Source organism: Talpa europaea, assembly GCF_964194135.1.
Source record: "Talpa europaea genome assembly, chromosome: 9".
Lineage (NCBI taxonomy): Eukaryota > Metazoa > Chordata > Mammalia > Eulipotyphla > Talpidae > Talpa > Talpa europaea.
The window spans coordinates 99,619,274-99,636,293 of NC_140076.1; the positions used below are offsets into that span (position 1 = coordinate 99,619,274).

General features: G+C 34.2%; 1 protein-coding gene across 2 annotated transcripts in view; it reads left to right on the top strand.

The window, feature by feature from the left end:
* Positions 1–15,776, top strand: part of SNX7 (sorting nexin 7) — a gene marked incomplete at both ends in the record, with an annotated part of 80,997 nt that extends 65,221 nt beyond the window's left edge. For both annotated transcript variants that reach the window (XM_084243507.1, XM_084243508.1), the window contains 2 exons: positions 3,409–3,561; positions 15,699–15,776. In XM_084243507.1, coding sequence (XP_084099633.1) covers positions 3,409–3,561; positions 15,699–15,776 — 231 coding nt within the window. The remainder of the gene's footprint in view (positions 1–3,408; positions 3,562–15,698) is intronic.
* Between the last annotated feature and the right edge of the window lie 1,244 nt (positions 15,777–17,020).

Genomic DNA, 17,020 nt, shown 5'->3' on the forward strand with positions numbered 1-17,020 from the left:
GAGGGAGAACAGAATGAGAGAGAGAGAGAGAGAGAGTTAATTGACTAACACATGGTCATGCAATCTATCCTGCTACAAGCAGTACCAGGGTACACGTTAGGGCCACAGAAACAAGAAGTCCTGAGCTGGCATATGTTCATTACATACCAGGCATGGCTGCTTAGCTCCACCCCTAGTTCCAGTAACTCCCCCTTCAGGAAGTCTGGTTTATGGCTTACTGGAATGTATAGTCCAAGGCAGCTTCATGTAAATGGGGGTAGGAAAAATAGTCCCTCCCTTTAACAATGTCTTTTTTATCCTTTTTCAAGAAAAAAATCATGATGAGCTCATCAAAGAAAAAATGCATATAGCAACCAAAAATCACAAGAATTGATTATATAGATTTAAAGAATATATGTCATTTTCTACATTGGTAAGAGCAAATTAAGAAATTGATTTAAGACCTAGATCCTGAAATAACAACGGGATATTTCCAGAAGCTAAAATACTAGATGTAGAAATGGAATCAGCCTCAGTTTCGCCAACTCTGATGATGGTGATAATGCTACTAGTGGTGGTGAGGGCACTGGCATCGGGCAAATTGTCAATGTGCAGATCAACTAAGATCCTTTTTCTCATGCAATTTTCTTTAAAAATCCCAATGAGGGGCCTCCCTTGTGGCACAGGGGGTTAAGGTGCAGCACTATGAAGCAGTCCGCAGCCACTGCAGCACGAGTTCCATCCCCAGCCAGGGAAATCATCCACATAGCACAGCAGACCTCTCCTGTCTCTCCCGCTGCTCCCCTCAGCAGTGTATTCCACTCGATCCACCTGTTCTGTTCTCCACTCCATCTCTGGTGAATCCTCTTAACCCCCCCCCATACCTCTGGCCTGTATCCCATTTCTTGTATGCATAAATAAATAAATCTTTAAAAAAAAATCCCAATGAGATAGAATGAGATAGGTATTATTTTTATATTCATTTTAAGGATATAGAGACCAGGCCTTCAATGGATAGTTTTACCCAATGTCATATCACTTGTTACAGACAGAAGTGAGACTTAAACTGAGGTTGGTCTAACCCTAACCCATTGTCAATTTTCTTAACTCTGATGCTTTGCTGATAAAGTGAAAGACCTTTTTTCTGTTGGTGAGTGTGAGGTCAGGATCCTTCCCTAGTATTCAGTAGCTCTTGACCAGAGCAGAACCACCAGCCATCCCTAATACCACTTCAAGGACATGTCTGAGGGGAAGTAACAGACTGACAAAAGAAAAACTCTTTATTGTAAGTTCCTTATGGTAGTGACACCGTTCTAAGCTCTCTCTCCAAAGGGGGAAAAGAGAGAATATATGACTTAGATATTGTGTTTGTTAAGTCAGTTTCACTTGGGAACTCTGCCAGTAATCCCACACCTGTGCATAGCAATGTTTGACTGCAGACTTAACTAGAGGATAGTAAGAGTGCTTTTGCAGTTGGTACAGGTAACTTTTGATAGTAGAGTAAGAGACACATTTTGCTTATACTCTCCATCTGGCTGTGAAATTGGCAAGGTTTCCTTTAACAACCCAGAGGAGCTAAGTTCTCTAACTAGCCCCTGGGCTTCTTCCAGCAAACCCAGATCTTGTTTGAGTTTGGCCTTTCATCAAGTTTACTCTTGGCTTATTCCCAGCATTCACAAGCTACCATTATTGTTTGTTCAAGTAATATCCTATGAGACAAATTCTCTAAGATTGAACAAACAAATTACCCCAAGGAGTGCACATACTCATAAACTAATAAATGACCTCACAGAGATAGTTTAAAAACAAAACAAGAATGTAAAAACTATAAATACACAAAAAATGGAAGTCTACTAACTACTGGATTAGATCTCCCATAGGTAATAAAAAATTTATGTAATACCAAATGAGTCCTAGATGCAGAATAGCAAAGATGACTGACTACAAGAAAATAAGAATAGAGAGGTGAAATTCCATAGCAAAAAAAAAATAATAATAAAAAGTAATAATTGAAACAACCACTGTATACAAAAATAACTTTGATACTAAGGCATACAATTTTACATTTTAACATCTCTGAAATCAGGTCTCTTCTTTCAAATACATTCAGTCACACAACAGTGGTAATATATAATGTCTAATGCCCTTTTAAAACTTGAAAGAGGTGTTGTAATTTCCCCTTGAATCTCAGTGGCTTTGGATCTTATTCAGAAAAATCCAAGAACTGTAGCATGGACTACATGACTCAGTAAGATCAGGTCACTCATTAACTTATTGACCTCATCTTCTGGGAACTTCCTTCCTTTTTTTTTTTTTTTTTTTTTCCAACTCTGCTACTTGCTATAGTCATGCTCACCTGTTGTTCTTCTTGGACCACCAAGTATCTTTCAACCTCCAGGCCATTTTTCTTGCCAGGGATGCTTCCCTACTGAGAATTCCAGGTTCACTCTCATGATGACTTAACATATTTATTCGAATGACTCTTATTTAGACATTCTCTGATGGTCATCTTATCTAAAATTTCATTATCTTAGCATTTGTGGTCTATTTTTTGTTTCAATGTTCTTTTTTATCATTTTCTATCAACTAATAGTTCATATTTTATTTATTTTGTTTATGGTTTGTCTCTTCCCAATAGAGTATAAACTCTAGAAAAGCAGGCATTTTTATCTATGGCCTTCACTACTGAATCTCCAACTCCTAGGAGAATGCCTGGTTCAGAGAAGGAATTTAATAAATATATACTGAATATATGAGTGGATATGTGTATATAAACTATGTAACTATAAATATTTATGTAACTGCACCAAAGGTAAAATAATAAATTGGTGGGAGAGAAGGTGAAAGTATCTCATGTAGACTCCCCACTAGGGCGTGGAATGGGTGTGAAGTGTCTGGTGATATAAACCAGACTCTAGTACAAGATATTTGACTAAATTTGACAAGTTAATTCCCTGTACCTGCAGGTGGGGCTAGTCAATTCGTATGGATGTTATAACATGTCAGTTAATCAAACCTTCTGTTAGAACAATTGAAAAATGAAAACCCAGAGTGGGAGGTGAAGCAAACAAAACCATATTTCTAATGTAAATATTATCACCACAAACAATTGTTTCAGTAGTGTGTTGATGTAAAAGAGTTCTGATATTATTTGTAGTTTAATTTTCTTTATTTTTTAAAGAGTGAAACTGAAGCCCAAGGCTTTAGAAAATTAGCCAAGGTCAAGTGTTAATTAGTAGCAGACCTTGGAACTCTCTTAAACATCTCTGAGTGAATCCAGTGTTTTTAACTAGTTCATACACATGGTAAATACTGGTGACTTTTCCGGAAAAAGGATTATTTTTAAGTAGTTTTGATATAATGTTCAGTGTAAATGTTTTGATCTCAACAAAAATACATAGATTTATCTGTCTTTGTGATCTAACTCAGTTTACAGAAGAAATTGAAAAACTTGAAGATAAAGTGGCATGTGCAAATAATGCCCTGAAAGCAGATTGGGAAAGATGGAAACAAAATATGCAAAATGATATCAAGTCAGCATTTACAGATACAGCTGAGGAGAATATCCACTATTATGAACAGGTAATTCACCATTTCTGATATTGCTTCATTTTTTATATGTTGCCTTCTCTTTTACTTTCTATCTGTCCAGTATTATTGAAAGAGTCTATTAAGGAACCAAGTATCACATTCAAAAGCCTTTTTGGTGGCTCAGTGCCAATGGAGTTGCCAATTACTAGGGTAATGCAAAACCTACCCACTAAAGCAAATGCGCTTATGTGGAGGAAGGATGAGTTTTCCTTCTTACACAGCATGCCCTTAGTGCCTAATTTGGGCTGTACTAAATGTGAGAAAGAATTATGCTACAATTTTGTTTTGTTTTCCCCTCAAGATTTGAACTCTTCAGAAGCACTTGATAGTGCTTCCCAATGATTCTGTCATCTCAATTCTTTTTCCTCGCCCTTACAATGTTTGCAAAATGAGCAAAGGAACAGAGGTTTGAGTGAGCAGAAAATCAGTTCAGGGTTTGCACCCCGTATTCCTGCCATCCCCACTTTGTATTCCTTCGCTGTTAAAAGAAAATCAACAAAGGAACAGGCAATTCTGTTTACAATAGAGTACCAATATTGCTTTAATTCAGGAACTAGCTTAGTATCATTTTTTTAACAACAGTTCTTCCAGGTAGTTACTGTTTTTGAATAAGTTTTATAATATTGTCTCCATCTAAAATATTGTAAATTTACTTTCTCTAGAAGTAAATTTTTTTCTCTAGAAGGTATATTTTTAAACATAGATCTTTAATCTTTTCTCTGGCTGCATTAATAAATATGTGAAAGTGATGCAATAAGAAAATTATTGTATGCTTTATCATCTATAGTACTTGTCAGTTCAAAGGTACTTTAAAACATTGTATATTTTGAAAGATTAATTGATATTGATATTTTCATTCAACAAGAATTCCTTAATCTCCTACCAGCAGACATGTGCTGAGCGATGGAGAGAAACACAGTGCATGACAAACGCAGTCCCTTCCTCACGTAGTCAACTCCATAAGGGAAATGATCAATTCAAACAAAAGCTTATAATAAAATGGGATGAATTCCAGAACGGAAAGACAGTGCAGGCAAATCTAACTTAGTGTAGAAGCAATGAGGAAGAGTCTGCAGAGGGTATGTTTAAGTTGACTCCAGAATGACACAGAAGAGGTAGCCAAGGAAAGAGTGTTCTAAGAGAGCATATGTGCAAAAGCCTAGACATGAGCAAGAAGATGCTTGATTATCTCGTTCCTTTTTGGGAATGGCTTCGTGGAGGTCATGTTAAGTTGAAAATGAAGCTTGTAGGGGAGGAAATAGTTTTCCCTGATCCTCCTAGGATCTCTGACTGAATCTGAAAATTAAATGACAAAAATGGATTAACAGGAGAAAAACATGCACATTGATTTAATTGAAGTTCCTCATGACACAGGAACTTCATAATGAAGACTGGAAGGGACAATTAGATCTGAGTATTTTTATACTGGACTTGATGAAGAGTGGACAGTCATGTAGAAATCTGAAAGATTGAGTATGAGGGAACTTGGCAGGCCCTGTTGATTTGAAAATATCTTGGTTTTCCTTTATTTTTGGAGGTCAGGATGTCCTTTCCTCTGGGAGTAGAGCAGCAGGTGTCTCCTCTCACCTGGTGGTTTTATGACCTATGGGGGGGGGGGCAGGAAGGACCAGGGACTTGACCTTCCTGCTTCTGCCTTTTTTGTCAAATACCTTAAACTTAAAATATTCAGTATGCCAGTGAGTGAGTCAGATTTTAGTGTAGCATGTCCTGATCCTCATCGGGCTGAAGAGGACCTTATAAGTTTAGTTTATCTTTTATTTACAGGAGAAAGGGAGCCATTGAGTTTCCACAAGGAAGTTTTGGGGCGTGCATTTTAGGCAGATCTCTCTGGCTGTGTGTGGGTCAGAATGGAGAACTGGACATATTGGAACTAGTTGGGAGGTTACTGCAACAACAAAGGCTAAAGTGTGAACTGACCTAGGGGTTTCATAGTTGTGGGCTGGAGACTGATGGACAGATTCAAATTATTTTTTTTTTTTTGTATGTGTAGGTGGGATTGGAACCTTTACTTTCTCTCTCTCCTTATTCTACATTCACAACCTTAAGTACATTCAAGTATCTAAAAGGAATTTTCCACCCATCTCAGATTTCAAAATGATATAAAATATGTGTGTTTAAGAAAACACTTTTCCCACCATAGGTTTTAATACCAGCCTTCACTGTTTAAATGCGCAGAAAAAATAGTACTTCTCCTTTGCAATACATCCTGTCCACACTGACATTGCAGGATCATTATGACAATAAACTGAAATAATTGATAAGAGAAGATCTTGCTAATTAGAATATGTGATAACTAGTAGTGATTATGGTTACAAAACAAATATATGAGAGTATGAAAATCACCCTGACAAGTACACTACTGTCATTTCCTTTAAAAGATAAAGTCTGCAAACTTTTCTAAGTTTGGACTTTTTTAGGTTTTTGAGAAAAAATGTTCATAGCATTTTTGATGCTACCTCAAACATAAATACATATTTTTGTCATTCCCCTAGATTTAATTCAGTTTTTATAAAATACTGCTTTCTTAGAAACAGTTAAATTAGCATTAGTGTGCCATATGCCATATTGCAAATTTTGTTCTTCACAGCAGTTTATATCAGTGTGTTATGTTTTTAACTCTTTCCTCAAAGTGAAGTATATTTCGAAATGTTACTAAAAATATGTCAAGTATATTGCATCTAGTGTACATAAATGTGGAGGAATCTTTGGTTTTCTTTATTATAACATTGAAGCACCCCTCCAGATCTAGTTATTTGTTGTTGTTTTTTTGTTTCCTGAGGGAATAACTTTTAACTGATTTGGCACATCAGTTGAAGCATAATCAGGAAGTTGGATCCCTTAAATAATCAAAGCTTCCTAATTAGCACACAGCTTGTGAGGCCTGAAACAGCAACAGTCTGTTTTTATCTGTTAATTTCAGAATATCTCAGATACACAGAGAAGTGAAATATTCCAGAATCTTTCCATTCCCTTTTTTTTAAAACTTAATCACATTCTTATGGAAATACTTCTTTTTCATCAACATTTGTAAAATTAATTCCGCCAAAGAGATTTGCTCCTGGTTGTCAGTGAAATGGGGTATATACATTTGCTTTTGGCCTTATTTTTGTTAAGTGAATTGGCCACAAGTTGTTTATGACTTAAAATTTAAATATCAAAATGATGGGAAAATCAGATTAAATTATAGGTTGTTATCAGATGCTAATTATTGTCATATTAAAATGTACTGAGATGTGTGGTTTTACTTGGAGATAATTGACAACAAATATAAAAAAGTTATCTCTAAGTAAACACTGACCAGGTATAATGTATTTGTTCCCATTTTTGTTCTTTAAGACCAATAATTAAGTATAAAGTTATTGAGTCTTACTTAAAAAAAAAAAGAATAAGAAAGCAGTAAAATCAAAAATCCAGTTGAACATGGGTGAATAATTTCAAAGTGTATTGAAATAACTAAAGAATCTCCTGTTAATTTCCTGCTAACATATGGAATGATATGAAAGTATATAACATTATATTGAATGTTGAAAAAAGCGCATAATGGTTTTCTCGTTGTTCCTTAGTTGTCCATAGCAGGTACGAAAGATTATTTTTGTTCTTGATACTAATGATATTGATGATGTTTATAAAGATTGTGATGGTGGAAACATTTCAAAGGATGCAGAAGAGTATTGTCACCATGTAAACTGTTAGTGTACTTTGTAGAAGTCAATTCATTTAATTTATTGTTTTGGTAATAATTTTGAAATTTGCTTTTTTTCAAAATTTAAGTTTTATGGGAGTCATAGTAAGCTCTTGTTCTGTTAGAAGACACTTATTACTGAAAAAATATTTGAGCAAAGTGATTATCTCCATTCTTTACTAGCGATCAAAACACTGAATTCAGTCCTGGAGATGTGTTTTCAGTATAACACATGATCAGAATAATGTAGTCATTTATGATAAAGGTTTTACCAATGCATTTTCATGAAAGGAATTAAAAGAGAATAAAGGTATTTGTAGGGTAGTTACAGAAGAAGGAGGAGTGCATGTTCTATTGTTGATTCACAAAACATTGAGAACCATTATCAAGTATGCTTGAAAACCAAGAATCTTGGAAACCATATAATATGAACTCACACAAAAAGTATTCCTTGCATTAAGTTTTTTTAAATTATATTAAATTGCATTGTAAAGAAATAAGTTCCCTGACCCTGGATGTTTTAAGCAATTGTTGAATGATATAAATAAATGAGCAATTCTATCTAGAATCTCTGGATACAGCTTATAGAAAATTAATTTTTGTAATGTTAATAAGTGTTAAACTTAAAAGAAAAGATTTTATAGTAATGTAAGTTTGGATTAAATGAACAGTTTTATTTACTAGAATTGTCAGTCTTTTATATGTTTATATGGTTTGTGAATTGAAACATAATTTTATTTTTTTTTTGGTGGGACCCTCGCTGGTGGCCGGGGAACGAACTGGCGCTGCAGAGGCTGCGGACAGCCTTGCAGCCCAGCGCTCAACCGCTGTACCACCGGGGGAGGCCCTGGAACATAATTTTCTTAACCTGTGTCAGGATTGTATGATCAGTGTGCCAGAAGGCACAATTTGGGAAATATTGGATTTATGTTGCTCTCCAAATTAATACTACTTAAAGTGAGCCTTATCCTCAGTCATAAGTGGTTTATTACAGATTCACAACAAGTTAAATTCTGAAATTGAAAGTTATAAGTTAAAGCTTTTATAACAATTAGACATTGTTAGGAGACCCAAGTAGGTGACTAATAGATTTGTTTTGCTGTATAAGGTAAAAGCCAGTTTAGGTATTATCCAGCTTTTGTGGTAATTTCAGGTGGTATGAAATGCAAATTAGTTGTGCACACTTGTATCACAATTCTTAGCAGACAGAAAATATTATGTGTTCTTCATCACAGATAACTTGAGAAGTACTGCTTTAAACTCCTTTCTGCTTTCTAAGACTCTGTTCATCTCTTACGTTTTTTATAGGTATTGTTCATTCTTTCATTAAAAGTGCATGGTATATGTAATATTCAAGTATTATCTTTTTTTAAAAGATTTTATTTATACAAGAGCCGGGGTGCAGGCTGATATCACTTCTTATGTTTCCTATCTCTTAAGAAATTTTGTTTTTAGGGTTTTACTTGCTTAAAACATCCATAAAAATATTCTCACCAATTTTTCATGTTCTTCAGTATCATTATTTCTCAATTACCTATACAAATAACATTGCATTTGGGTGTGAAACACACAATTATGCCATCAAATAGGCAATCAGTACCTTTCCATCCTTTGGACTAGTTGTTTTTCAGTAGTTAAGTTAATCAGAGATTTAAACAGATTATATATCTATAATTAAATAATATATATGGTTTATAAAAATACATAGTTTCTGAATCAAAAACTTTCATCTTATTGTGTTTTATAAATGATAGAATATATACTGTGGGCCAATATAATAGTTCCTGTAAAAAAAAGGAAAAAATGATTTAAAGTATGTATGTGCACATACACACATTACATGATATAAAACCTTAAAGAAAGAAAACAGATTTACTAATAAAAAAATTAAAGTTGAGTATCAGGGTGCCTATCACTAGCTAATTATAAAATCTTAATCATGCCCTATCTATACCCAGTTTGCTAATCTGTCATACAGAAGTACTGATACTCTTCCCCCTGTATCTTCACCCTCCCATCCATACACATCTCACATGTCCTTAGGAAAGTAAATTTATATATGGGATATGCTTTTTATGGAAAATGCTTTCACAGTTACTTAAGCATCCTAACTGTGCTTTGGTAGTTTTCCAGTAATCAAGAGGTAAATGTACTCTTCTGTCTAGTATGCTGTACTTCATTGTATGATGAACATGATAAGCTTGGTGATTGAAGTCCTAACACTAAACTTGATAAACTTCATGTTTGCTTGTTATAAGCATAAACAATTATAAGGTCTAGACGAAGAATGAGTTGAAAGGAATCTTGTATTAATTCTGACAATAAATACTGCTACTGTATTAAGTCTTTTGGGGTCCCAATTTTTCCATGTGTGAAAATGAGAGATATGAAATAAATATTATCGACGACTTTATCATAAGCAAATCTTGATTTAGAACTCTGCAGACTAGTTCTACAAATAATTTTAAAATGGACCACAAGGTGGCGTTTGTAGCTAGAGTCTTTTGGGTTAACTGTTGCAGTACATTAAATATTTACAGTGTTTACAAATGCAGGCTTATTACTTATGTTCTTAAGAGAAATGTAAAAGTAACTTTCAGGGAAAAATTTGAAAAATTTTATTTTAAAGTTTCTCATGTTTCTAGATATATAAATTGGCCAGTGATTTTTCGTGATTTAAAAAAAAAATAATGAAATGTAATGGCCAGTGATTATTAGTCATAATAAAAAAAAGTTTTAGTGAAATATAATGACTAATTCTGAAATATTGCAAAATAATAGAAATAATCTCAGAATATCAGATATAAATTGTTTTCATATTGATTGTACTTCAGAATTTTTAAATATGCAGCATCTCACAGTGTCCTTCCTCTTCTGCATTGAATCTTAGGTTTAGATGATAAAAAAACAATTTCTAAAATGTCATACATCCTATTTCCCTCATTTTAGGGCTAAGCTAAAATTTTTATAATATCATTTATTTTTCAATGATATTGGCCTAGTGTAGAGATGTTTTGAAGTACAAATTTGAACTTCAGTGTTTTCTCAAATATGTATGGTATTTCTACCCAAGATCATTTAAGGCAGTATTAAAATACTTAGAGAACTCTCAGTCATATTTCTCATTTTTTGTTTTCTAGGAGAGATTCAATTATGATGGTACTCTCTAAAAGGTACATTTTAGGTTAGTTGGACAATCTAGAGACGTAGCAAGTTTTGGCTTAATATGGGAACTTCTGGTTTTATAGTAACAGGTATCATTGTTATTAAAGGCAAGTTTGTAGTTATTTTACTTTGTCATCATAGTTACATAGATAATACTTAATTTGGCAAATATAATTTGAAGGAAACTAAATGTTTGATTAGCTGGCTCCATGAACAGGCCTGTAACATAACTTATAGAGATATCAAACTTCAAGTTGGATTTTGGACAGGCAGTGCCTGTCACATAACTTGTGACTTTTAGCTGGGAGAGCTATAAGACTTTATGTATGTGAGCACCAGTATCCTTATCTATAAAGTACCGAGAATAATAGTACCTATATCATAGATTTGTTTACGGGCAAAATGTGTGTATCTATGTATGCATGTAATGGATAAAGATGAAAGAAGAGTCCTAGAAACAAAATTTCATATTCCTAATAAGTCACTAAAAATATTTTAAAGCTTTCATACTCATAAATTCTGTAGAGGAGCCTCAACCAGCTTACTTCTTAAACCATCACTTATTTTACTTTAACCTGAAATAGCCAATATAAAAAATATTTCAAAGCTGCTAAATAAATGATAGATGAATAAAATATTTGTAAAGTTCCTAAATCAGTGCTTGCTACATAATAAGGTTTCAGTAAATGTAGACTACTAGTAGTAATAAAATTAATTGAAAAATATTCCTTATTCACTTATGAATCTTACCTCTGGAAATGCTTTTTATCAATTTTATTGATAAAATTTTGTGCATTTCCACTCTTATCAAGCTGAGCAAAGCAAGGCATATTTATCAATGATATGTGATCTCATTGCTAATTCTTTTTGGTCAGTTAGCCCCTGGAAACCTTCGCTGTTAATTCTAGAATGAAACTTAATGGACACATATTCTAAAGCCCATTTTCAATGAATTTATGTGTAAAGAGGCCCAGAGAAGTAAGAGATCTGCCTGAAGTCACACTGTGAAACAGAACCTTCAGTCACCAGTTTGAAAAATTATGGACTCCTTTGGAAGCTGGATTGTGTTCTAGAAACATCCCTTTTGTCATCATTCATTCTTTAGAAATCTTGGGTACATTTGCTTATGGGATTAGTGCCCAATTAGGAGAAGGGAAGAGACATTTATCTTTTCCAGTGGCAAAAAGCCATCACCATCTTTGCTGAAGTAGCAAGGTGTTTACTTTCAAAATTAGTTTGAGAATTAAATTCCTAAATATTGTCTGTGCATTTGAGAAGATTTTATGCATGGGTGTAGGAACAAAAGATCTTTAACTTACCTGTTGGGTCAGCTTCCCCTCACCCAGGCTCATCTTCCTAACCATAAAACGTGGTTCCCCAGGCCTGCCTTTCAAGGACAAGCTACAGTTTTTGATCTTTAACTGGAGTTATTTGGGGGAAACATGCACTGGATTCTCAATTAAATAGCGTTATTGATAAACTTGCTTTCTGGTCACCCAGCCTCCTGCCTGATAGAATGGCCAGCATATTTATTGACTTTTACGCAGCAAGAAGCATGTAGCACTGGAAAGAGCAAAATAGTGAACTCCATCAATCACAGTTTTCTTATCTGTAAGAGGCAACACCTGATTTCATCAAAATATATTGTACCTGGGCCTTCCTGGTGGCCTAGGGATTAAGTCTCAGCACTATCACTGCTAAGGCCTGAGTGCCATCCCCAGCCAAAGAGCTAACCCACATATGGTGCAGCAGACCTCTCCTGTCTTGCCCACTGCTCCCCTTAGCAGTGTATTTCAGTAAATCCACCTGCTGGGCTTCCGTGTGTCTCTAGTGAATCCTCTCACCCCCGCACCTTTGGTATGCACCCCACTTATTCTATACAATTATAGTCTTTAAAAATACATATTGTATCAAATAATGTATGTGAAAAATGATGACACTTAATTCCACTAAAAAAGTGGAATTCCTGTTGATTCTCCCATGATAATCTAAGAGTCTAAAACTAGAATGAGCTGATAGTTAGGTACTCTTAAAGGTGAGGCCGACAGTATTGCTAGATATTTTTGTTGTTGTTACTCTCATTTTGATAGATACCAGCTTGTTTTACTTATTGTAGTGATATGAAAGAAAAAATAATTGTTCGGTAGAAAATAATGAAAAGCCAATTATTAATAAAATTAAGTAAAAAATAGAAATATCTTTTTTTTAAGATTTATTTATTTATGCATATAAGAGATGGGGTACAGGCCAGAGATGTGGGAATGAGAGGATCCATCAGAGACAGAGTGGGCACAGAACAGGCAGACTGACTGAAATATACTGCTGAGGGGAGCACTGGGCAAGTCAGGAGAGGTCTGCTGCGCCATGTGGGTTGCTCCCTGGCAGGCTGGGGACCAAACTCCTGCTACAGAGGCTGCGGATTGTTTCATAGTGCAGTGCTTAACCCCTTGCACCACCAGGGAGGCCCAAAAAATAGAAATATATTTTTTAAAAAGAAAATTTATGATTGTAAACCAAGTCTCATACTAGGCTTTGAGATTTGATTTTGAAGATTCTTTAAATCTTCCAATTATGCCTTCTGGACATAGATTCTGAATTATGCTGAATTATTTAACTATGTGGTTAAAACAATTAATGTCTTAAGTTTTTAATAGCCAAAGAAAGCAAGAAAGAGTAGATTTAAGGAGTATTCGACATCATTTATTATTTTAGAATGTGTATATAAATATATATATAAACTGAATAATTGTACAATTTATTAGGTTCCAGGTTAATGTTAAGCACTGGCAAGAGGGGCCAGTTACCATTTATTTAGTACAATGCATGCTATCAAAACTCTAAGAGAGGATTGGCAGTATCAGGAACTGTACACTTTGGGGTCAAACCCTCTGCTTTACAGACCCAGAAACCAGAGTGGGGTCACACTTTCATAGCACAACTTAACATTAACACGATTACAGAGCAGCAGAAACCAGGATGTCAACTGATTCATATTTAGATTGGAAAAATGCAGTTTTTATGAGGACCAGCATCTTTGCATCAGAAATTCAATGCATTCCTTTTCAACAGACATCTACATTTACTGAACTCTTTTGTATGCCTGGCATGTATTAACTCAATCATCTTCAAAGGTATTGTGTTCCTGGAACTTCCAAGAAGTATGATAGGCAATCCACTTCTAAACCCTCAACTTCCATATATATTTTCCTAAAATTTGATCAGCCTGATGGCCCTGCAGTCATATATTTTCTTATCCTCCTTCCATTATCTAAAAGAAAGCTATCTTATCTTAATGACTCAGTGGCTTATTAAACACCTTGGTGGTCATTGAAGAGATTATTTTCCATTTGCTGATGAATATACCACTTTTCAGATTTGTAATATCCTTATATCCTGAACCTTTGGGGCTCAGATACCTCACCTGTAAAATATTCATAAAGTTTCATTATGAAATTTAAAGAAGGTAATATGTAAAGCAACTGTTAATGCCTGGCCAAGTATTTATATCGACATGCAGCAGTTGCCATGTTCTTCTGCTGTTCCTCTATGTTAATGTCTTCTAATCTATATTTCAAAATACATAAATTATTTTGCTGCCTCTGCTACTATGGATGCTAAGGAAATAGTTAAATAGCTAATTAGCCTCTTTCACTAATCTTCAATTTTAGGATTTATTTCAGAAATTAAAAAAATAAAAATTCACAACACTAATCAGCATGGATAACTACTGAATATCTTCCTTACACACTATTAAACTAGAGTAGTTGGAGCAGAATAGTGTGATTGAAATTTGTTCACTTGAGGACTAATCTTTGGTGCAGTTTGGATCATGCATTTGACAGGAATTCTAAATAGAGCAGACTGCTCAAAATTACATTTTGAGTTTTACCTTGAGGTCGCTCAGAAGTTTATTTAAATGTTAGCTTGGCAGAGTTATGAAAAAGATAAGATATCTCCTGAAAGCAGTAATTGCTTTGGGCTGCCCTGCAGGGTAACCAGATAGTAGATTGTGTATGGATTTGCAGAAAGAAGGCCAGAGAGCTTGAGTAGAAATGACATTTATAGGGAAATGGAGCTATCCCCAAATGTGAAGTTTGGGTCTACTCTCTTTTTTGTCAACCTTCAGTCCCAGTTTATAGTCTGGTTTTGTTTTTTTTTAATATTTATGTATTATTTATAACTCTGTTTTATTATTTTAGTAGTTACTTTGGTTCATTATATATATCAAATAGTCTACCTGTAAGTAATATACAGTTTCACCTGTCATTTAGAAACTACAATTATAATTTTCACTCCCTTTCTCCTGGTCTCTATGATCATTTTTGCTTTATATTTTACTTACACATATACGCCCTACAAGATCTTGTTGGTGTTATTAAGTAGTCAATTATATCTTAAATAATTTAAGTAATAGGAAAAAAATAAATACCTATGTAGTTACCATGTCCAGTTCATTCTTTGACCACCTTAAAAATGTTGCACTGTGATCTTGCTTACATTATTTCAGCTGAAAAATAGTCACTTATCTTTCTTTCTCTGTATGTAAAATGCAAACTATTATAATTATTTTGAGGATTAAGTTTATACAGATGACTGACACAGAACTATTATGAGGATCGGCTCTAAGCAAAATCATGATGTAGATCCCATTATTGTTTTTGTGTCTGAATCACCTTCACCTCCGTCTGGCCCATTTTCATCTCCTATGACACATTAATGGCCCAGTCTCACCGCCTAGTCAAAACAGACTACCATAATATAATAATTACTAGTTGTTTTAGCTGACTTTGTGCCAGATATTTTGCATAGAGGTTTATACAGATTATGTAAATTTAATTTTCGCAATTGCTTTGGTGGTATGTACTATCATTAACCTAATTTATAACTGACGAAACATAATAGAGATTAATCAACTTGTGAAAAATCACACCTGATGTAGTAGGATTCAGATGTGATTAAGACATTTGTATCACCACTCCTCAATCAAGATACCTAATTCCTTCCTCCTCAAATCCATCTCTCCTGTGCTTACCTGTTTTCTCTCCTGATAATGGGATAATAATGGGTTGTCTCATACTATTTAGCAGTAGTAACACTCTTTAATAAGTAAAATAGATAGGAAATGGCAATGATTCTGGGAAACTGATGGGAGAGAGTAGGGTAGATTGCTCTAGGAATAAATATGTGAGGATTTGTTTATCCTTTTAACACCAAAAATGAACCGTTGTTAATCTGCTCATGGTGTGTTTCCATTATTCAGTGCCTTGCTACCTGGGAATCCTTTCTTTCATCACAGTCCAGCCTTCACTTGGAAGAAGCTTCTGAAGATAAACCTTAATTCCGTTGAAGACTTCCCGTGTGATCATTGGGAAATAGCATCAGTTAACCAAAATTATTTTTTTCTGAATGGGCTGTGTCCTTTATTAAGTAGATGAAAAATGTTTCACACTATCTGGAAAACCAACAACTTGAAACTCAGGTATTCCAGATTATTGATAAGATTATATACATAATGTATAATATATATATAGTTTAGATTTTTGTTCTCAAATTTTTGTGCCAATAATTGCATATAGAAAATCTTTTAAAAGTATTTGTTTGTGAAACACATCATTTTAAATATATTGTAAAGATTCAGTTTTAATAAAAAGTTTAATATGAAATGGCTAGCTGTGTTCTTTTTTGACTAAAGTCGCTCAGGCCTCTGAAACAGATTCTAACATGAATTCATACTGCTGTCCACAATGACTGCACCATTTACATTCCCACCAACAGTGTGTATGTGTTCCCTTCTCTCAATATCCCCTCTTTTTTTTTTTTTAATAGGGTATTAGGCTTTCTCAAAGGTTTGAGTTGATAGCTGATAGTTCACTATGGTTTTAATTTCAATTTCCCTGAAAATAAGAGTTGATGAACATCTTTTCATGTGCCTGCCTGTTTGCCCTCTGTATGGACATTCCTCAAAAAAACTAAAAATTCCATATGAATCAGTTATCCCATTACTTTGGGTATTTGCCCCCCAAATCAAAAACACTAATTTGAAGATATATGTGCACCTTTATGTTTATTGCAGCATTATTTACAATAGCCAAGAATTGGAAACAACCTAGGTGCTGATTGACAGACAATTAGATAAAGAAGATATGGTTTTGATACACAATGGAATACTATTCAGCTATGAAAAAGATGAAATTCTGCCATTTGCAACAGCATGGATGGACCTAAAAGGTATTATGTTTAGTGAAATAAGTCAGAATAAGACAACATTTTGATTTCACTCTTATGCGGTATATAGAGAAGCAAATGAATGACACAAAACAAAAATAAACTTTGAGACTATAAGAGTAGTTGTTACCAAAAGTGTGGGAGGAAAGATGATTGGCAAAAGGGGTCAGTTGTATGCTGAAAGATAGAATTGGACTTAGATAGAATTGGACTTTTAGTGTGAACTTAATGTGTATATATACATGTTGAATTTAAAAAGTATATATTCAAATTCCTAATATCAAAGTAATAGTATTGCAGAGAAACTCACAATGCAGTAAAAATGAATATATAGTATACTTGTTAACATATGCTGAA